At 38.6% G+C, this 22,537-nt stretch overlaps 1 protein-coding gene across 3 annotated transcripts in view; it reads left to right on the forward strand.

The window, feature by feature from the left end:
• GNAL (G protein subunit alpha L) overlaps window positions 1-22,537 on the forward strand; it is a 175,445-nt gene that overhangs the window by 57,459 nt on the left and 95,449 nt on the right. Inside the window, exons 1-4 of one of the 3 annotated variants that reach the window (XM_084210650.1) lie at window positions 6,493-6,987; window positions 7,340-7,412; window positions 8,256-8,310; window positions 8,485-8,604. In XM_084210650.1, coding sequence (XP_084066776.1) covers window positions 6,849-6,987; window positions 7,340-7,412; window positions 8,256-8,310; window positions 8,485-8,604 — 387 coding nt within the window. In that variant the 5' untranslated portion in view covers window positions 6,493-6,848. Of the gene's footprint in view, window positions 1-6,492; window positions 6,988-7,339; window positions 7,413-8,255; window positions 8,311-8,484; window positions 8,605-22,537 lie in introns of those variants that run through there. The other 2 variants (XM_084210649.1, XM_084210651.1) reach the window with 2 other exon arrangements.

Consider the following 22,537-nt stretch of genomic DNA (forward strand, 5'->3'; position numbering starts at 1 on the left):
TATATAAGTAATGTATCTGCTTAGTCTTCATATTGACCATTTTCTGTGTCCAGAGAAATAAATAAATTCATGTCATGAAAGCCTAAAGTTTAACTGTAACATAAACCTTGTTGTGGAAAGGACCATGTGGGTCAACAAGCCATGTCTCTTCAATTTTGAGCAAATATATGAGAGTTATTTAATCCAGAGATCATCGGCTTTGTACAAATATACCCTAGAAATACTTATAGGAAACTTAAGATCTAACATCACAAAAGGCTAAGCAGAACATGACTCAACAGGTATTTGTTACAATCAAATGTATTGTTTAAAAAATTAGATGCATAAGGAGAAAAATACTGGGTTGTTGTTTATTCAGTAAGTTTTGATATTTTATCTGGATTTGGTAGTCATGCAGCCAAGCAAAAGCTGTATTTCTGTGGTAAATATTATTTATGTAAATCAGGTTGTGAGCGCACGAGGCTACCAACTTACTGGGAACATTATTTCCTGAAGCGAATTTTTAATGACTGCTCTTGTGTGTAATTGCATGTTGGGATCCTTAAACAGGGTTAAGAACCAGTTACAGAATTCCTCACTTCATGCTAAGGTAGTTGTATGCAGTGATTTTCTATATTTGTAAGAATTTTCTGTGGAGAGATACCACTAACCATTCAGGCACTCACAGGAATTAGAGCATAACTTTTTAAACATGTACTTCCTTTTTTGTTTTGAAAATCAACCATTTCCTGGGGTAGCTAAAATTAATTTCTTGAGCAGAGAAGTTAAAACAACTGAGGAGAAACTAAAAAGTATCTCTAAGTTTATATCAAGATAGAGGGGTGTAATACAAGGAGATCACAGGTCAGATGTGTTTGGGGTAAATGTAGAGAAAATCTAGCTCAGCAGAATATTGGGGTGGAGGCAGGCATGCTGTAACTGTGAGATGTGCCTTGGAGTTAAAGATGAGGTTAAGGCACATCACACGGATGCTCAGTGTCTCACAAAGTAGTTTTCCTTCCAGTTTTTTTGTTCCTGTCCAGCTAGTGAGATCATGATAGTTGACCTGAGCATTTATTATTAAATGCAAAATTTTATGTGACATGCAAAAGCTATTATAAACTGCAGAGAGATGATTTGGCTTTGCTGTTACAGCTGTGCAAGATGTTAGTCAGCATGTTGCAGAGAATCCAGGACATGTCTGCTGTATAGGTTTTACTCCTTTTCTGAAAGTGGTAACTTCAGCTATAATTCTAGCTGACTTCTTTATTTATTGATAAATTCACTTCTTAAGTAGGGCTATATTAGCATGTTTTGCCTGGCTTTAATCTGTTTAATTCTAATGACTCCCCTAAACAACTGATTAGAACTAATTTTCCACTGCCTTAAAATGGGAATTACTTTGTTAAGGGGGGGGGAGGGAGGGAAAGTTGGGGAAATGCCCTTGGAGTGTCCAGCCAAGTGAAATTCTTCATAAACTGGGATCCTGACAGAAAAGTGCCTCCTTTTTTGCCAAAAATGTAACATATCCTATAATACTGCTGTCTTGCAAATTCATCAAAAACTTACCCTTTTGCTTATTGCAAATACATCTGTGTCATTTTGTTTAACAATGTTATTTCATTGTAAAATGTAAGAATATTTAAACCACAAAAGATTGCTTAGTCTTTTAAATGCTATTAGGATATTGCTGGATTTATGTTAGTTTCAATCAGCTGTTTCTGCCTCTGGTACCAACAGATGGACCTGTGTGGAATGATGCCATGTGAGTCTCTCTTCACAGATAAGGGATTTCTAGTCAGAAAAGACAAGAATAAACACCGGAATTATTTTACCAGTAAGGGTCTAAAGGGAAGCCTGAGCTGACGGAATGGCCATAGCAGTTCACTGTTCCCTCTGCTTTCTTTGGGACATGGATGAGGAATAACTAGCTTGGATGAGGAATAACTAGCTTGAATGAAAGAGAGTTGTCTTCTTTCTTTAGTGTAATCATTCTACAAATCTGCTTTTCACCTGATGCTTTTCTACACAGGCTTCCCAAGGAGCATCTGGTTCCTGCTAGATCTAATCCTCCCCTACACAAATGCTTTCTCAGGGCTAAAGGCCATCATTGTCATTTCTGTGAAAAACTTTTCTTTTTCTTCAGACTATTATCATAAGCCCACAGCTTTCTACTCCATCACATCACCTGCTTTCTCCCTTTTGCTGCTTTCTCCCTTTTGCTTCCTGTGCTGCTTAAAGATGGGAGAGGAGTGGGCACAGGAGAAGGTGGTTTGTCAGGTGAGTTAGTTACACAGTGGCAGCTGCCATGTAAAGGAGCATGGCTTGGGAAACAACCGTGTCAAGGAGCCAAGGATGCACTCAGAGCTTTGCCAGGCCTGTCAGCTTTGCCTGACCCTCTTCTGCAGCAGTGAATTTGTCCTTAATCAATGGACATGATGGCAGTTCGGGATCAGGTCCACAGTCACTGTGCAAATGCATACCTCATCTTTTCTGGCATGTCCCCCATCCTGCTTCTTAAAACAGATGAGCCCCTCTCAAAAAAATTTAATGACTTTTTTGAGGTCATGGGTTTAAACAAAAGGATGAAGGTTAGATTTGGTTTTGAGTGTGATATTCACTTCTCTGCAAAGTACATGCTGGTTTTTTCCTAAACCCTTAGAGTCAGTATTTTTAACACAGTTAGAGTCATAATTTTTTTGGTTCCTGGTTCACGTATCTTATAAAACTCCAAATGTATCCTTCCATGGAGTGTGTACTTTTGTGTTAATATTTGACATCTACAGAGAGAGAAACTTACCAGTAATTTATTACTAGAGAGAAAGAATTATTTTTCTTGCATGCCTATGCAGTTACAATTCATTTTTTCTCTTTTTTTTTCCTCCCAGGTTTGATGCTGAGGTAGAGTAAAAACTCAACCACTAGTGAGTTGCATATCCTTATTTGCCAGCAGTAGGCTACATGAAAAAGAAATTAGTGAGGAGAAGCAGCAATCAGGGCGCCAGTGGTACTCACCTAGTACAGTGCCCACACTTGAGGCTAGTGTCAGCAGAGAGTTCAGAGGTCCCTGTGAAAGTTGAGGCAGGAAGACTGGCAAGCTGGAAGAATCTCTTACCGGAGGCTTAGGTCCCTCCTATGTTTTTGATTACCTCCATCTTTCCATTTGTTCTTTTTTAAAAAATGGATCCAAAGCCTCAAAGGAGGCCGTGTAAAGGGAAGATGGGTTGCAGATGGTCTGCAGGGTTGCTGTATAGAACCTACTCCACTTTTACCTAGTGTTTGCAAGAAAAAGTTCTGCATCAGTCCTGCTCTGGATTGGAGGGGCAACCAGAGCAGGTCTCTTTAGCTGCATCTGTAGGAGCTCCACATTAATTCTTACTGGGGTTTTGTCCCTTCTTACTCCAAGCAGAACAGGCACAAGAAACGAGACTGACTTTGTGGCAGGGGGTGGCCACCTAGTGTAGCTTCAGCTGGGCTGTCAATCCTCCTCCATACAAAAATGCAAATATGGCCTCAAGCAAACAGCTTGTGCTCCCCAACATTCAGCCTGAGGCTCACAAACAGTGCGTCCTGAGGTGGGAACTCAAAGAGGAAAGCAGGCAGTAAAGGTGTCTCCAGTTTCCCCCCAGGAGGGCTTATGTTGTATTGCCTGGTTTAATGAGGCAATAGCACCAAATGTAGCACAAAAATAGAAGGCGAATTTTGTTTTTTTACACAGATAGCCACTCCATGTGTACTTATATTTATAAATATATGCATATATAAATGTGCATATAAAAATATATGTATGTATAAATATGTTGCCTGATGTGAAGGAGCAGAATGTGAAATACCTCATCCTTAGGAACTCAAGGAGGATCCCACGTGGGTTGCCTCAGAAGAGAGGGGGAAACCAGGAAGAGACTTCTTTTCCTTTGTCCGGGATTTTGTTTTTATTCCTGTGCACAATTTGTACTGGAAGTTGATTTGGTGAAGCAGCACCACTGCCACCTTTTATGGAGTTTTAGATTTATCTGTGTGCAGAAGAGACATATATGATAGCTATAAAAAAAAAAAGAGCTGTGTCCAAAGGGGGTGAAAATTTCTCTGTTGTTTATTATTGCTTCTAGGATTTTGTAGTTCAGTTATGTCAGGATAAGTGCTGTGTTTGGGAAAAGCAAAGGGAGAGTTGGGAATATAATTACAGCTAAAAGTTCTTTCTGGGCACAGGTTGCTTGTGCGTATCATTCTTGAACTGAGTGATCTTTTCGCGGGAGGAAGAGACCCAGAAGGGTCATGGGGTTTTTCAAGGGGGAGAGAGGAAATGAGAAAAACACTTTCCCTCTTTTGGAGAAAGGTAAAAGCAGGATATACCAGGATCCTGTAAAATTCTATTTATTAGCACTGAGCCGTTTCAAAGCTGGGAACAAGTCGCACCAAAAATGCCAGTGTTAGTACATGAAAGAGGAAAACTGCTGGGGAGAGGAGGGGAAGAAACAAGGCAGATTCCTGCAGACCGACTGACACTAGCCACGTTTGGGACTTAGGTCTCAAACTGAGGTATTTACACAGGTAATGAATATGGCTGCACACATCTCATGCATCATAAATTACAGCTTCTGACACTGAAGGACTATGAAAATTCAGACACAGTTAGTGATTTCTAACCAAGCCGTTCAGTTTTGGGCTCTCATACAGGAGGGAGCAAACATGACTGCTCTTCACAAAAGCTATTCATCATATATCCTGTGTCTGACAGCCTCCAAAAACAGCAGTCACCCTGAACTGTGCTTCCAAACCTATCTGTATCTGAGGTGCTTTTTGTCTCTCCAGACAGAAGAATGTCAATAGGAAAAAAGCAGTCTGTCCTAAAAAAATGCAGCTCAGTAACACTTCAAAAATGCATATTTTGACTTGGCAGATCCTGTCAATCCTGTAGTGTGTTACCCCAGCTCCCCCCACCTATATAAGAGGGAGGGTGAAAACAGCTTCCAGAGTCAAGATCAAGCAGTACCATAAAACCACATATCTGGCACTTGACTTTCCTAGTCTCCTGAAAACTCTACATAGCCAACCACAGGTGGAGCAGTACCTGTTCATTTTCTGGGTTCTGCCCTTTTTACCTTCCTCTGATGTGTGCTCAAATTAGACAGCACCAGTTTCTCTTCCTTGATTCAGGATTTCCCACCTGAGTGAAGGAGCCATTGAAAAAAACCAAAAACAGCTAAACTAAATCCTCCTGCTTGTAAAATCTAGTTTCTTTTTGCTACATAGTTTTCAAGATATTTTAGATTAAAATGCTGTTTTGTTTGATTGAAGTTGATGGCAATCTCCGTTTGATTCTAGTTGGGATGGGACCAGGATTTTGTACATGTATGTATCTATCAAAATATTCATTTTTCAGTAAGCCATCTTTGAAAGTATGGGGGACTATTTGGAGATAAAAGCTGAAAGTATTTGGGGACTGCAGAGTAACATCCATTCTTTTTCTAGTGTTCTTGTGCCTCAGTGTGTCAAGCATCACGTCTGAGCAGTGCAGGTGGTTTCTATGCAGGGGGGGTTTAGGACGAGCCAGGAGCTGTACCGCTGCTTTTGCACTGAGGTGCCAGTTTGCAAGGCAAGAGATTTGAAGCAAAAAGGAATACCTATAGGGTTGTTTAGCTTGAAGTTTCATTTTAGGATCTAAAATGGAGGCAAATGAAGGAACGGAGATACGGTTTCTTGTCGACATTTGTTGTTGTAGTGATATTAGACATGCATATTATCATGTTCATATTGCACATTATCATGAGCTGTTAGGATAGCTCCATTTTCTGGTTCAGCTGATGCAGTTTAGATTATTCAAAGGGAAAAGACGGCCCATGTGCTGCCGTGACTACTTGTGTGGAAAGGGACATTTTGTTGGTTAAGTCGTGGCACTGTGTTTGTGCATATGCGTGCTCTGTGTGTCGGAGTTCACGCGGGCAGACCCCGGCCGCTCCCAGACGCTGGTGCCAGGGGCTGGCTCCCGGCGCTGCTCCCGCAGGTCGGTCACGACGGCAGCCATCACCTGTGCCAGCCTGGGATTCTAGACCCAGGAGCGCCAACCCTCGCTCCGGTAGCGGCCAGGCTCTTCCCGTACCGCCTAGGAGCGCGGGGAAAGGTCGGGAAAAGCCCCCCCCGGGTCCCCGAGCGCCGCGTCCCGCAGCTCCCTGCTCCTGCGGCAGGCCGCGGGCGGGGGTCCGGAGGCCGCAGGTCCCGCGGCGGCGGTGCCAGCTCCGGGTTTTGGCGGCAGCAGCGCGCCCGGGGCCGCTGAGCGGGGCGGGCGGGGGCGGCCCGGGGCGGGGGGCGCGGACCCCGCGGCGCCGCCCGGTCCCGGCCCCGTAGGATCCAGGTAGATCCGTCCGGCTTTTACCTTTCTCCTTCGGCTTCCCTGCGCGTAGGGCTGGTAGCGGGGCTGTTTCCTGGTCTCGCAGAAAGAGGCAGTGCTGAGTTAGGAAGACAAAAATAGACCTTTACAGAGAAATATAGGGATTGTGTGCGCGGTGGGGAGGGAGAGCGGAGAGCGGCACCCGGCTGGTTTCCAGGAGGAGCCCTTTCTCCCTCTCGTTGCATGTTAGGCATTTTTGCACAGCTTTCTCCCCCCACCCCCTCCCCGCCGGGGCAGGGTTACCTCTGCCGCCTGCTCTTCGCATCTCTGGTGGGGAGCGAAGCAGCCAACTCCGCTGCGATCGGAAAGCGGCCAGAGACCATTTTATGCGAGCGAGCCGGGTGGGAAGAAGCGGAGAGAAACCGTCGCAGGGACACACACGGATAAAAAGACTTGTCTTCTGCCTCCCCCCCACTCCCTCCCCCTTGTAAATACTAAATCTGAGAAGGCAGCGATTTGACATCCACCCTGAGCAGCGGCTATGGGGTGTTTGGGCAACAGCAAAACGGAGGATCAGCGTATCGATGAGAAAGCGCAGCGAGAAGCCAACAAAAAAATAGAGAAGCAGTTGCAGAAAGAGAGGCTGGCTTATAAAGCGACACACCGCTTGCTGCTGCTGGGTAAGGAGGAAGCGGCAGAGGTGGGGGCCGGGGCGAGCGGGGCGAGGAGGGGGCAGCAGCCCCAGCCCGCCGGGGCGGCGGGTGCAGCCGAGAGGGGAGATGCGGCGTGCGCCTTGGCTATGGAAAATGTAGGCTGCTGTATTGAGCAATAAGCGAGGCGTCCACAGATCGAGCTCAGCGCCTGAGCCACATGGATGCACACATACAGAAATGCTGCCGAGGTGGGAGATGCTGTCGCGTCCAAAACATCCCCCCCTTCCCCCCCAAAAAAAAACCAAACCAAAAAAACTCTTCGACCACCCAGCCTGAACCGTGTATCTCAATATTCTCCCTTTCCTTCTTTCTCTTTTAGGGGCTGGTGAGTCAGGAAAAAGCACTATTGTGAAACAAATGCGAATCCTACATGTCAATGGATTTAATTCAGAGTAAGAATTATTGACACTTTGTGACTTATTTTTCCTTAAATGTTGGAAACAGGTTAACACACAGTACGCTAGGAAATTTCTCCTCTCATCCCCTGTGTTTTGGTGGCTTGACACTGTGTTGTGCGGGAGGGAGGGGAGTGAGAATAAGGAAATTGCTGCTATTGTATGTTTGCATTTTCTCCTTCTGGCCCCTTTACTGTATTTTACACTGTTGCTACTGCAGCGCTTGACAGGGCCCTGTGTAGCAACAACATGGCGACTACTTTTTACATAGAAGCAAATAACCAAATATTGCATCTGTCTGTAATATAAAAATACATGTCAAATCATAATCAGATGACACTGTGTACTGTTTTTCCGGTGCTGGGGTTAGCATAAAACTGAAACTAATTTTGCCTATTTGTTAGAAATCCTCCTGTTTTGTGAGGCTACATCATTTTCTCTCTAAAGAACTCTTTGCCAGAAGTCATTATTAATCCATAGCATTCATTTTAGATATTTGTTGGCCTTTACCTACGTGTTGTTAATTTAGAGCATGTTTACATCATGCTGTAGAAATGAAAGAATGACTTCCAGTTCCATCAGGGGAAGCTTTGCAGATGTGGCTGTGATTGAATGATTTAAAAAAATATATTAGGGATGAATGGGCATTGCTTTTCATACTATGCAAGAAAATGGAAAAGGGCAAAATGTATTTGTCTTGCCTTTTTTTTTTTACTATTAGTATGTTTTAATGTTTGAAGAGGAGATAAACAAGCGATCAGTGAAAAAAAAAATAAATGTAAGTGACTGAACTGCTTTGGAAGAAAAAATCAAAGTGTTCATATTTCTGTTTTAATGCAGAGAAAAGAAACAGAAAATACTGGATATTCGGAAAAACGTTAAAGATGCGATTGTGGTAAGAACACACTTTATCCTGTTCTTACATGCTTGTTTGTACTGGAAATTATAAGGATTATGCTTTCCAAGATTGTGATGAGAGAAATCCCATTTTGCTGATCAGATTGGATTATCTTCTATTGATCCTATATCCAGATTAATGTGTTTGTTTTTTTGTTTCATCCAATTCTAGACTATAGTTTCAGCTATGAGCACTTTAATACCCCCAGTTCCATTGGCCAACCCAGAAAACCAATTTCGAATGGACTACATCAAGAGTATAGCTCCTCTTTCTGACTTTGACTATACACAGGTAAGAATAGAAACCACTGATTTATTCTGCTTTGAGGGGGAATATAATGCTACACTTGGATTTACTGAGGCATTGGGGTTATTTACTTTTTGGAAGATGGTCATAGAAAGTACTTATACCAGCATTACTTCTGTTAACTTTCCACCTACAAGACTGTGGTGGTTGCACCTGTTTCAGTGCTGCAAAGTTTTGTTGTTATGGATTTATTTGCTAATGTTTCTAAATGCTGTTTCTGCAATTAGTTCTCTTCAAATTTTCTGATGCAATCTTACATATTGACACATCAAATAAGACTTTGTTGAAAGCTGATTTCCTATGTGGAATAGATGCAGGATGTTAATCTGAAGAGTTACTGTCTAGCTGCTGAAAAGGATATAAGAGGAAATAAAAGGCTAGAGTGGCCTCAGTGTTGTTTCCCATACTTACTGCACTTCAGAGTGAAAACCTGCGTAAGCAGTGGTCAAGTGAGGTGCTTTGCTTCCTCATGTATTGTAGTTGGCATGAGCAGTGGTTTGCTTGTATGTAAATGTTGCCTTAATTTGATATGGAATCAATGTGGGACTTGTTTGTGGAGGCTGATCTTTTGTATACAAATGAGAGATACTTTTCAGATTAACTTGCATAGGCATCATACATTATTTTTATCTTTTTATGTTATTATTTATAAGTACATGCATAGAATGTTTCATTTGTTATGCATGACAAGAAAGAAGTGCATAGACATTCTGAATTTTATTTTTGCTATAGCACAATTTTAATTTGCCTTAAAATGGTACTGAAAGCAATTTGTTATGGATACAGTAAGGACTTAAAAGTATCTTCATTTGTTGGCTAAATGATTGCGAGTTGTACATGCTATCAATACTGCCAAAGAAGCCATTTACAGTAGAGTGTCTTTAGGTTATTATAGCTTCAGGGTGCAAGGGGGAGAAGGGGAAGAGTCGTTTCTTTGTTATATGACTCATTCTCTGATGTGTGGTTTTGCCTCTGGTAAACCTACCACTTTGAAGGTTCAAGATAAAGAAAAATTATCAGACATCTTGTACAGTTAGAATTTAACACAGAATGCAGATGTTAAAAAAAAACGACTGCAAGGTACACCCACATATTGCATAATTGCTCAATTGGTAGATGTAAGTTATTGAAAATGAGAAACTCTTTTTAGAAATGGAATGTGAGCTTGACATGAAGTATTTGTCTTATGCAGGTATTACAGTTCTGAGGCATTTGCTGCTCATTTTATGTGGATTTTTTTTCTTGAATTTTGATCCTTAGAGGATCAAAATTCAGTTTTTACTTAGAGGAGTAAAAAAAATGGTGATACACATACTTTGCCGTTCTCTGTAGTACATATGTTCTTTTGAGTTTCTGGGATAAAAGAAGGCTAAACTGGACTTTTCATAGGGCTGGAGATGTTTTCATTTTATTATTGCTTTCAAATTTTCTCCTTTTTCACAGCAGCTGGCTATATCTAGTCAATTTTGATTCATGGCTTGGTATTTTATATAGAGGTAAATTTAACCTTCTTGGAGGGGAAAAGAATAGGACCCAGTGGACCTTGAAACAATTAATAATTCATTTGAAATCTCAATTCATAGTCCATTTTGGTTTAAAATAAAAATGTTAATAAGGGGTTTTTAACTGAATAGGTTCTCTGAAAATACCGTCATGTTATTTAAATAGTGTCAATTATTAGTCCTAATTTTTAAAAAATATTTAAATGGTTGGTACAAGTTTAAAAGAAGAAGAGAAATCTAATGCTGATTTAGAAGTAAATATATTTCTGTGTCACTTGCATATTTTCCCTTCTGTTTTCATCTCAGCTCAATTCATAGGTTTAATATTTGTAAAATGTAAAGTATGCCAAGATTTTTTGGGGCTTTTAAATTTTTCTTGGTTCGACTGTTATTTATCTCCAGGAGGATTTGTGAGCAAGGCAGATTGAAAAAAATGCTATTGTGCTTCAGGGCTTGATTTTACTCCAGTTTAAGCCAATGATAAAGTAAAATTAGGTTTCCAGCTGAAATAAATTTTGACCCATTTATTATTTTTGGATAAGGACAGATATAAAAATAAATACTTGGATAGTAATCAGTCAGGCATCCTCTGCTAAGCATTGCTGATTCTGTAATTAATAGCTGATGTATGGAGTAAGGCTTTTGAGCCCAAACCAAGTGTTTAGCAGTAGACATGCAGGACTTTAGGGCTAATCATCCTTACTTCAAAATAGTTGTGAAGGGAAAAATGCTGACTTGGGCAGCTCTGGGGCACATTTTGGCACATTCTATAGAGTGACAAAGGTTACCCTCCTTTGAAAGAGGGAAGAGGCAGCTTTAGGGTTTGTGAATGGTAATGAGTTGTTAAAGACCTTAGTGTTGCAATTTGAATTACAGATGTGTCATTTTTTTGGATGACATTAGCCATGTAACCTTTGTCATAAAAATCAATGTGTGTTAGTCGAAGATGGATTTCAGATACAATGCATGCCAAATGTGGGAAAATGACTGCACCTTATCAGGAGTCTTTAAAGAGAGATTCCTGATGAAATGCAGAAATTTCACTGATGGCACAATCTGACCAACACTCCTGGGGTGCTAATTTAAGCATATTTATGTCATATTGGGTGCGCTTGGACAGATATTCTTAAATTGCTTACAAATTAACTAATACACATTTAATTGGGAAAATTACCCTTAAAATAGGTGGATATGAAAATACTGATTTCCTGTGGGTGATACCATACTCTTAATTGCAATCTATGACAGAAATTCCAAGAACTTGAGTAAAGATGGGGACTTCATATCTAGACCAAAATATTCTGGTTTTTGTTTGTCTGGTTTTTTAAATTACATACCTCTCTATAAAATGTAAGCAGAATGTTTTCTTTAGTAGTGATACAAATTTTAAAACAAATGGGTTTTCTCTTTACAGTGTTTTAACATTACTTTAAGGGTCTGTGGAGTGCCCCCCACAAGAGTTTTACTTACTTTAAAAAATCATTGTCTATATGGTTTGGTTATGCTACCTTGATGGCTCTTTTAGTTTTTACAAAAAAACTGAAAGCTTTCTGAATTTGTTTTATGATTTTTACATAGTCTTTCATTACTTTTATAAAAGACTGTACAATTATTACAAAATATTTCCTGGCTGACTGATGTGTTCTAATTCTATAAATCATAAGAATTTGAGCTAGAGTTTTCACAAAATTGATAAATAGGAATAAGTCAAGTGTCCGCTGTATTTTCTTCCTTGAAGTTGTGACAGGAATCAAGATAAATTTTTGTCTGACCAGATTAGGCATATCTTTGCTCAAAGGTAGAATCAGCGGAGGTGCTTTAACACTGGAATTGTAGCCTGCGTGCCTTATCAAAAAGGATTTTTAAATTATTTTTGGCAATGTGTTGATTGATATTTGCTAAAGTTAACGGGAATTGACCTGTTGCAATTTTAATCCTCTATTGATGGGGATTTATTTTGTCCTTTGTCAGTCAGGATGAACATATTAAGGCCATATTATGCTGGTAGCTGTGGTGTATTTATCTAAGTTGTGTTTACTCAAGGTCAGTTGTCTTTGTTAAAGTTTTTGAATTTTCTGGGAACTACAAAGTTGATCAGTGTATAATTCCTTTACCCCATGTCTTCCCCGAAAATATAGCCAAATGAAGTCACTTTGCATAAAATATGTTTTGAATGAAGCTCATCTAATCAGTTTTTTGTAGGTTTATAGCAGGTAATGGTCACCTACCCCTGGGCTGCATTGTCAAGTGTTTGACCATACTCATCTGCTTAGTAGAGAACATGTAAACACTTCACAGGTTTTAGGGAGCAGGGAGAGTTTTCAGAAGATTCATCTTCCTTTGCAAAGAATGTTTTAGGGAAGCAAAGTATTTTTTGGAAACTTCATAAGTGGTGAGTTGTGTGAATGCAGTCCCTTGTGCTCATTTTAATGTGTGAGTTTTAAATATAATTTTTAAAGCTATTTTATTAGTCAGGCAAGCTCTTTAATTTAGCTGTTAAGAATGAAATGTTAATGTGGGCATTGACAGGGAAAGTACTTTAGATTAATCAGGTCTGCAGTTTGCTTTACATTTTCAGATATTGCGGTTTGAGTTCTGTGTGATGACTTTAATTTTTCTTCAGGTTTTCTTTTTAAAAATCAGGGCATCGCATTCATAATATAAAGACATGATAAAGAAAGATTACTTTTGCTCAGAGTTTGAAGTTACATAGACTTTTGTTAAGCATTTCAAGTTTTTCTGATACCTGGTATTCAAACTCAATCTTGTGTTGATGCCCTGAGGTGGCTGCCTTTCACAGTGTGCATCTCAGTGTTTGAAGCAACTGAAAATCTTGCTTAGGTGAAGTGTAGTGTTGGGCTGTAGAAAGTCTTCATCCTGGATTAAAAAAAACTTCATAAGTATGGTTTATAAATGGTTAAACTTGCTTGGATTGTACAGTTAATGCTGTCACTTTGACCACAAATTGTTTTAGTTTCCCTTTGATGTAACCCAAAGGAGTTACAAAACAGCATCACCTTACATTTTCTGATTTTCACTTAACTCACAATTTTCCCATCTTTTTTGTGAGTGTGAAAATATACGTTTTACCTGAAAAGAGAGAATGCAGAGAATATTGTCACTCAAATAGCTTCACTTGATTTTTCTTTCTATCTAAATTTTTATTTTAGGGCTTTTTTTACCATCTTCGGTAGAATGAACACAGGTTTTTATAACTACCTGTGATTGCAGTACTTAACATTACTCAATATTAATATCAATATTAACTTTTTAAATTCAATTTGACTTTAAAAAATTAAGTCATTTGTGGTGTTCTATGATCTAAAATGCACATTGGTAGATTTTCATATTTAAATAAAAACATATTTTCTTACTTGAACAAACACAGAAAGTTTTTGAAAGGCCAGGCAACAATATAATTGTGTTGGTCTGGCAACCTTATTACTGCCCTGAATTAATAACTCCTGAAGAACTAATGAAGAAGGCTTGTTAGAGAAGGACCGCTGACAACACATATGCTGTTACAGCTGTTGGCAGCTCCTTAGTCTTCATACAGAGGTTAAAATTGTCAGAACTGATGCTGAAAAGCAGAGGGTATTAGGGAGAAGAAGCAATCAGGTAACTCATGAAATGTTTTTATTGTGGTAGCAGGTTTTTTCATGCTATACACTGTGCGTTAACAACAGATACTGAATTTGAGCTCTTTTCATGTGAAGAGAAGATTCTGCTCAAGCCCAGCAATAGCTTTTCTTCCATATGAAGTACCTGTTTGCATTCAGATGTGGCTTTTCTGTTTTTCATTAAATCAGCAAACTGAGTCCTTAGTGTTCTGATTAGTCAGTGTCAAAGTTACAAGTATTTCATACATGAGATCAAAACAAATACTTCAGTGTTACTTGTTATGTTGTTCTTGTTCTCTGTAAGCAGTAAGTTTGCTTTTGATGGATCGGTCAATCCAGTTGTGCTTTCAGAAATAATCAGTTACTTTTTTAACTATAGTTTCAAAAATATGAGACTGGAACTGGGATCATACTACAAACAAGTATAGAACAGTTTGAGAGGGGAAAAAAACCCCAAATCAACCAATCTCAAAGCATCTAAACTTAGCTCAAATTTATCATATATACTAGAACTGTAAAATTGCAAACCTGTACCATGGTTTTCTTTAATTCTTTTAATTTATCTCCTTAATAAATGCTCAGACTTTACTGAAAACAACTGGAGGTTAAAATTGGAGTGGTTTGCGTATGAAGTGCAACTCTTCTGTGAAGCTCAGGTCTTCTTGCTTGAAATACACAGTTTGTGTTTGAGATGGTGTTTGCTTTAGACAAAAAAAAAACCCTGATGTTCAAGCATCAGACAAAGTAAGTTTTTTGCTATAGTAGAACATTATTTGGTAATAAAAGTGTAACATATTTCTTCCATCCTTTGTTCCAAACTCACTGACCCACAACAGTTTATAGCAATGAGAAGGAAAGAATTAAGTTTGTATCCCAGGAAAGGAGCTCAGGGATCTACTTAGGCCCCTAACAATTAGCAGTAGAAATACTGGGACTGAGAGCCATAGGAAATCCTGTACAGGATCACAAATGATCCAAAGTTAATAAACAGGAGTTGTATTCAGAAAAAAAAAAATTAAAGACACAGATATTAACTTTTGTTTCTAAGCCTTCCTGTCTCAATATTTTTAAGAACAGATTCAACTTTGAAGTATCTGGAAAAGGTTCCCTTTTTTCAAAAGTACTTTGCATTGTTAAAATATTTTTTTTCATAGATTACAGCTATAAAATAATTAGTTCCATTCTGAAAAGGCAATTATTTGAGGAAGTCTTATGAACAACGGTGCCTGTGAATGAAGTTCAGTGTTACATTAAGTATTACATCATCATAGTAACACCAAATTAAATGTTTGTTGTCGTATATTGTGAGTCTGATTTCCCAGATAGTGAGGTAGTATTCACACTTTATCCAGCCTGACTTACTTATTATCCTCACACAACACAGAGACTTTCATTGTGAAATTGGAAAGATTTTATTATTATTATTGCTGCTGCTAAGTAAAACTTAAGTTATTTCTGTGGTCTCCAAACCTGTTGACATTTTCTGGTATTACTTCCAAGTTTTGTACCTATTAATACAAATTAATTAGAGGGGTTTTTTACAGTTAGTCCAGCATCCAGTCAACTACTGCAAAGTATTAATAATAAATGTCACATTCTGCCTTTTTTTAATACAATTTGAGATTAAAGGTTCATATACTTATATTGCATTTTATTAGGATAAAAATATTTTTAAATCTAAATTTGGATATTAGATTTGATGGCAACAAGAAGGCTAATAACTTGAATTATCATTTTAAGTAGGAGTGACTGATTCTCCTCACAGAACCAAAAATGTATTAGAGGATAATTTCTGAACATTAGAATATTTTTGTTCATCAAGTATTTTTCAGTGTACACCCTTATTTTGAATTAAAGAAAGGCAAAATCAATAGGTTGAAGCCTGTACTGCCGTTGTCCTGGCCACAGACCATGAAGGACATAGATTTATTTTAAAGTGCGGCTGCTTTCGGGGTTTGCTGTTTCAAATTCCTTCACAGTTGTGGCTGCTGCCGGGGTATCTTCTGAAAGCCATGCTGTGATGCTGAGGTGGCAGCAGTCCTGTGTCACCCTAGAAGGCCAGGTTTGGAAAAACAGCCAATAGAGTAGCACTGGTCCCTATGGTGATGCTTGACAGAGGTGTAGTAGCCTGCCCAGAACAGATCCTGATCCTCAGTCTTTTTTAAGGCAAGAAACAAAAGAAGTTCTTGTCATTTTTATCATACTGTTGAGGTGCACTGAAATCTCAGAAGTAGAAGATTTAATTGCCAAGGAGTTTAAATATTAAGATTTGACATGAACATCAAATGCTGGCAAGAAATTCACTTGTTTTTCCGCTTATGTGTAAATCAAACTGAATTATAATAGAAGTAAATGTAAATAAGTGCAAAAAGTAACCACACTCCTAATGAAGACACATTGTCCATTTAGTTGAAGGATGATGACCTTTCAGACTTTCAAAAGTGTCAGTTTTCAGAAGGATATTGAATTTTTTTATGAATTGCCACTATTTATAAACTGCATAAAAACATATTTTCCATCACATCTAGAGAAAAGGTAGACGTAGCAGAGTATGTTTCAGAATTGTCTTTATTATCAATTAATTCTTTCAGTCTCTAAAGCCAAAGATCACAGGTTGATTTTTTGCCATTTTTGAGTGCTCTGCAAAAGTAGTATGTTTACTAGTCAGGGAGAATCTTTGTTTTTTGCTTCAGTGACCATGATAAAAGTGTACAGATCATGGATAAATCATTACATGTATGCACCTTGACACTGAAGCCAGTGGAAACCTATGGAACAGAGACTTATCAGCTACTCAGATAATATTAGTGTCATTATTTAGTGTTCCAAAGAAATGAGTGTTCATCTGCACAGCAGCAAAGAGCTACAATCCCCTTTCTTCAGCACCTGATGAGATCACAGCTTCTCTTTCTGCAGCCGTGCTGAGTTTAGCCCTTTGCTTGTTTTTTTCATCACCTCCATAGCTTCATCCATGGCTTGTACTTATTGTCAACAGCAGATTACCTCTTTTAATGTCAACAAAGACTGCATACACAGACAGGATATTTTGTTTGCAGAAGGTAGCAACCTGAGCTGAGGAACACAGAACAAGCTAAATAGTGTGAACAGAAGACTCTCTGTATACCTTGCATATACTGAAATAGATAGGTTAAAAACCAAAACGTATTATAAACAATTTCTTTCCTCTGAGGATCTAAGAAGCTCTTTATAATAAATATAAACAGGACTGCTAAAAAGCAGATAAAAGGCGAGAAAAATGCACATTTGCAGTTAACTGCTGAAGTTTCCATAAAATGTTTATGGTTTTGTTCTATCACTCTTGTGACATAATTTGTTTTGCTGTAGTTAGAGATTCAATTCAGGTTTCAGGGCCTTCTCTTTAAAAGGAGTCAGGAGGAGTATGTAATTTGTACAACATCATTTCAAGTTCATATTGCCTTTTATTTTGGAAACTTGTAATAATTTCTTGGAACGGAGCTACCTCTTATTGTAAGCATGCCAGCTATCACACGAAGCATGCAGGTTAGGGTTTCTTGCTTTAAATCAGTAGATTAATTTTGGTTGGTTTGAAGTGTTCTCTTGTAATTAATCTACTAGTATTTGTTTTAAAAACCTATGCTGGATGTTTTGAAAGGATATTTATCCTTAGGCAAGATAGAATATTGGAATTTTTTCTGCTACGTCGACGTTAGAGATGAACTTTGCCTTTTAAATCTTTTAAAAGTAAACATTTTCTGACACTTCTGCCAATTCATTACATTTGAGTTTTCTTGGTGCTGTCAGTAGGACTTAAACATATTCTAATGCAAATAATTATCCCACTGTTTTGAACTGAAATTGTTTAGCAAGATGAAATAGGCTAAAGATATGCAAGCCCTCTTATCTCTGTTAATTTGGTGAATGCTTTTTGATCACGTCCACCCTCACTTCCAGAGGATGTTAAGTGACAGAGCTGTGCAGATCATTCTTTTCTTAACATACACCCACATGCTTTCTTTCATAGGAGCTAAATAATACCAAATTTAAGAACTGTCAGGTAAGAAAACAAGAAAAGGCAAAGAACAGTTAACTAAAACAGGGGAAAGTGTGTCCTTGCTGCCTTCTGTACAGACAATGAATTGCCCCTTGCCTGCAAACCTATAGCTGCCACAAACAGCAGCTGGACCTGGTTGTCAGTCAGCTCCAGAGTGCCTTTGGTGCAGGCTGTGTGCCATGAGGAGTTACCATCTCCAGGCAAAAAAACCCAAACAAACAAAAAAAAAAAAGAAAAAAAGGCAGTGGAGAAATGTGAATGAAAAAACTATGTAGCAATATATGGTCACTAGAGGAAGAGGTCTGGTTGTCACCATGTGCTACTGAAACCATGTCATTAATTATTGGATTTCCAGCAGGTTGCACAGCAGAGTGAGTCTTCATGGTAGGATTTGTAGCTTTTAAAATGTGCATGAGAATATTCTTTCTGGCAGACAGGTGTCCTCTAACTTTAGCTTTTCTTTCCATCTCAGGATGTCAGTGCTGCCTGTTCCTTTTGGGAAAAGAAGACTCGCTTATTTAGGATAGCATACTTTTAGCTGAACAGTAGAGCTTTTCTTTTCCCACCCCTAGCATTAGCATTTCTAATCACTGTTGTTATCTGCTGAATTTCTCCCCAGATTTTAACAGCAGCAAACTTAACACGCTAACCAACAGCAGAGTATGGGTATATTCATGGACCAAAAGAATAATTAGTCAGGGAACATGTAAGGGAAAAATCATTATCAAAAAATAATTTTAGGGGCTAAAAATCAAGTCAATAGAGGAAGATGGCTGTTGACGTTTCTGAGAGCCAGCCATTCAAACTGCAGAGGATTTTCACTGGATTTTAAAGAAATAAAGTATTAAATTTCATCCTTGGCCTTCAGTTCTGTAGAGCAGGTTTTGATTCTTCTCACTGATGAATGAAAGGCTGGCAAGAACTATTATATTCCATAAATACAGAACTCATCCTAAGCAGCTATATTCCCAAGGGTCTAATGTTGCAAAGGCTTAAACAGTTGGATATATATGGACCTAAATGCACAGCTAGTACTGCCAGCACAGCATTCATGCAGCTGAGCTTCCGGTTATGCAGTGATATTAATATAAAATCACAAATACCTTCTACTGAAAAACAAAACAAGCAGATCATTTTTCCCTGTTAGTTTTATATTTGGGAGGTCGCTGAGCACTTTTATGGATTTTCTTGGGGGTGGGTAAAGTTGTGTAGGTTAGAGATTGGCACAGAACTTGAAATAAGCAAAATCCTTTTCAGATAAGTGACAGTTCTCTGGATGCTATTAAGCTGTGAACAGTAGGTCTTTTCAATCACTGTGATTCATTTTCATATTGTGGGGTTTTTTAATAATAATATCTTTAAAAGGCTTGCTGAACAGTAGGCTGCAGCAGCATAACTTTCTGTGCAGAAGGGAAGGTTTTATGCACAGTGTCCTAGATAATTTACCTTAAATTGATTTGCACAGTTCAATAAAACCATAAGAATACTGTACCAGCTCAGATCACGGGTTCATTTAGAACCAGATCTCATCTCTGATCGTGACTGATAGTGAAACAGGAAAAGGACCTGCACATAGTAATGTTTCCCACATTGGTTGTCCTAGTCTCTACAGATTTATGGCTGAGGTTTTTTTGGCTGGGAGTGGTATTTCTGTGGTATTTCTGGATATAATAATTTTGGTAGATTTTTCTTCTGGAAATTCTTTTTTTTTTTTTTTTTTTTTTTAATGAGGAAGTGTCACTTGATTGATTTGATTGGTTTGGAGGTTTTTGTTTGTTTTGTTGGGTTTTTTTTCCCTCCAAGCCTGCTGCCCACAAGTCTTCCCTAGTTTCTCTATTAGAAATATTTCATCTTTCCTACATTGCCCCCCTCATTGCATATCATGTACCTCCAAATATTTGTCTTTCCACTTCAAGAGTCTCCTTAACTTCTCTCACAGGGCTTGTTCTGTGTCTTAGCTCATTCTTGTTGCCCTTCTAGTTTTACTAGACCCTGTGGGCAACGAGAAACCCAAACGACAAATAGTGTTCAAGCTGTTGTTTTCTTTTTCATTATCTAGTCTTTTTTATTGTGGGCTGGGGGTTTTTGTTGGTGTTTTGCTGTTGGTAGGGTTTGGGGAGTTTTTCACACTGAGTTGATATCTTTGTATAATTACAGTAGATTTTATATAATTCTATGAGAGTTTGAGCACAATTGCAGGTAAGAGGAATGTGCATGAAGTCCTCTGTACCAACACATTGGCAGAGCCCAAAGGGTACTGTTAATGATCATTATCCTTATCTCAGGTATTTTCAGATCTGTTATACATCTTGACTAGTCTGTTCAAAAAATCCATTGCATTCAATTTTTTTTTATTCTTTCATGTGTAATGACATGTCTTCTCATTTGCTTTACTGCCATGTATGACTTACGAAGATGCATTTTTAAAATTAAGTACCATGACTAATGTTTTCTTCCATACAGATGGAGACCACACTTTATTTTTGTTCTTAAAATGGAAAATAAATTGCTCTTCAGCCTGATTTTGGAGAGGCAATGTTTACAGTACCACAAAGGACATTTGTGCTTTCAAATCTGCTCATAGTTCTTTAATCGTTCATTACAGTTTGCCTGATTTAGCAGAAAAGAACACCATTGTTTTGAACCCTTCTCATTAGAGAAATAAAATGTTTAAAAATACAAAATGCCCCTTTTTTTTTGCAGTTCCTAATGCTGTGTGTCACTAAGAGAAAATGGAACTTTTTGATGTCCCTTGGGGAAATGCTGCAAGTTGCAGAATTTTTTTATTTTTATGTCAATTTAGGTCTTACATGATTCAGCACTTGTGGTTTGTGGGAAAAAGTGTTGTATATTGTGATTAAAGAAGCAAAAATAGTAAGGAGTGGCTACTGGTGAAGGCCTCTTTTTACTGCTAAATTACTTCTTTTTATTGACTTATTTCATTTTTAAATCTGTACCTCTCTTCATCATATTTTCTCTATCAGTTGTGACTAGCACATTTCAAAGAAAATAGTTCAGTTCTGTTTTGCTTTTCAGGCTTTTTTAGCAGTACAAGCAATTAAGAGCAAGCTGCTGAAGGATCTTGGTAATACTGAATCTGTGCATTAAAGTCTGTCAAACGTGGTTGTCTCCAGCAGATCAACCAGTCATCCCCTTCTGGTAGCCTCTCAGGAATAAACAGAAAGTCTCTAGGGAAGGGAATGGAAGAGGATACAGGATGCAAAGAAACTGCTTGTAGTGCAGGAAAAATTCTTTGTTGTAGTAATGGACCACAAACAATAAGTTAACTCATTCTGGGATGCATTAACAAGGCTGTTGTACAAAAATGCATGAAGTAATTATGCCATTCTCTTTGGCAATGGTGAGTCCTCCGCTGGGGCATTGTGTCTAATTTTGGGAACTGAATGTAAAAAGAAGTACACAAATGGAGTCCAGAGGAGAGCATCAAGAGTAAGAGGAGACAAAGTAAACTGGATATGTTTACTTGTGGAAAGAGATCACTCCAAGCTGAAGAAGAAAGGGAGCCAAATTCAATTTTTAGTATTTAAAAAGCTGTAATTACATATTCTTGTGCCTGTCTGTTCAGAGGGAGAAAATGAAGTTGAGGAGAGGAGAAAATTCCTCTCTTCTATGGTGTATGGCAGTCCACATGTTTGGCAACAGTGAATTTAACAATCACAATCTCATAAATGCACTGAGATACAACTGCCCAGTTTCAGGCACTTACATCTGCTTTTACAGTTACATGAATCAGCTCATGCTCAAGAAGTTAAAAACTTCTGAAAATCTGGGAAACTTTGGAAGATACAGGGTCCTGTGAGTTGATCTTATGCATTTGTCACTTTCTGTTCACAGAGCTTTTATGGGCATGTTGGTTGAAAGCTTCTGGGACTTCTTTTCCAAAACTAAATCTTCTGTAATCATGTCTTGAATTAACCTAGGACTTCATTAGTTATCTAACTAATTTTGTCATGCCCACATTGTATGAACAGACAGTGATAATTTCTCATAAATAGTGCATGTTCTTCGAGGATGCTATGTCAGACAGGAGACTGTAACATAGCATACACAAAATTCTCTTGTGCTTCCACATGTTGATTGCTTTAAAACTAATTCCTGGCAAGATGCACATGATTCACTTCTCATGGAGAAGTGAATTACGCACATATCCTAATTTGACAGGGCCTAACGTTTTCCTCCCTAAAAGCAGAAAAAATGGCTGAGGGAAGTAATGCAGTCAGGAGTATTACCTCTAAAGGCTCAGAGGAGCAAAGAGCTTGCCTTCAGATATTTTCAATTCAAACCAGCATGCAGGAGTTTTTGTTTTCATGTGTGTGTGCACTGGCACGCATGTCTGCATTTATGTGTAAGATTTTCCTACTTCTGTACAAGGTTCTAATCTGTTCAAGATCTAGGACATCTGGTGAATAACAGTGGGGTGAAAAATCCAGTTCAGGGGCTGTTAGCTGTAGCCCCTGGAGTATATGGAAATGAAAATGGAGGATAAAACAAGTTTGTTTAAAGTCTGTGGCATCAGTGAGAAGGTTCTCCAGGTGGAGGGTGGCAGATGAGTAGCTTTGAAGTGTTAGTGACAGCCATCACCACGAGGAAGTAAACTCATGAGTCCCATGGCAAGTAGGGTAGTCTGCAGACTTTTTGGAGATGTGTGTTTTGCATTTGTCTTCAGAATAGGGGTTTGAGGGTGGAGTGAAGACAAAGCTGTTGATTTTGCTAGTGAGAGGTTTAAAGAACTACAGACAAAA

Source organism: Fringilla coelebs, assembly GCF_963513975.1.
Source record: "Fringilla coelebs genome assembly, chromosome: 1".
In the NCBI taxonomy this organism is placed as follows: Eukaryota; Metazoa; Chordata; class Aves; order Passeriformes; family Fringillidae; genus Fringilla; species Fringilla coelebs.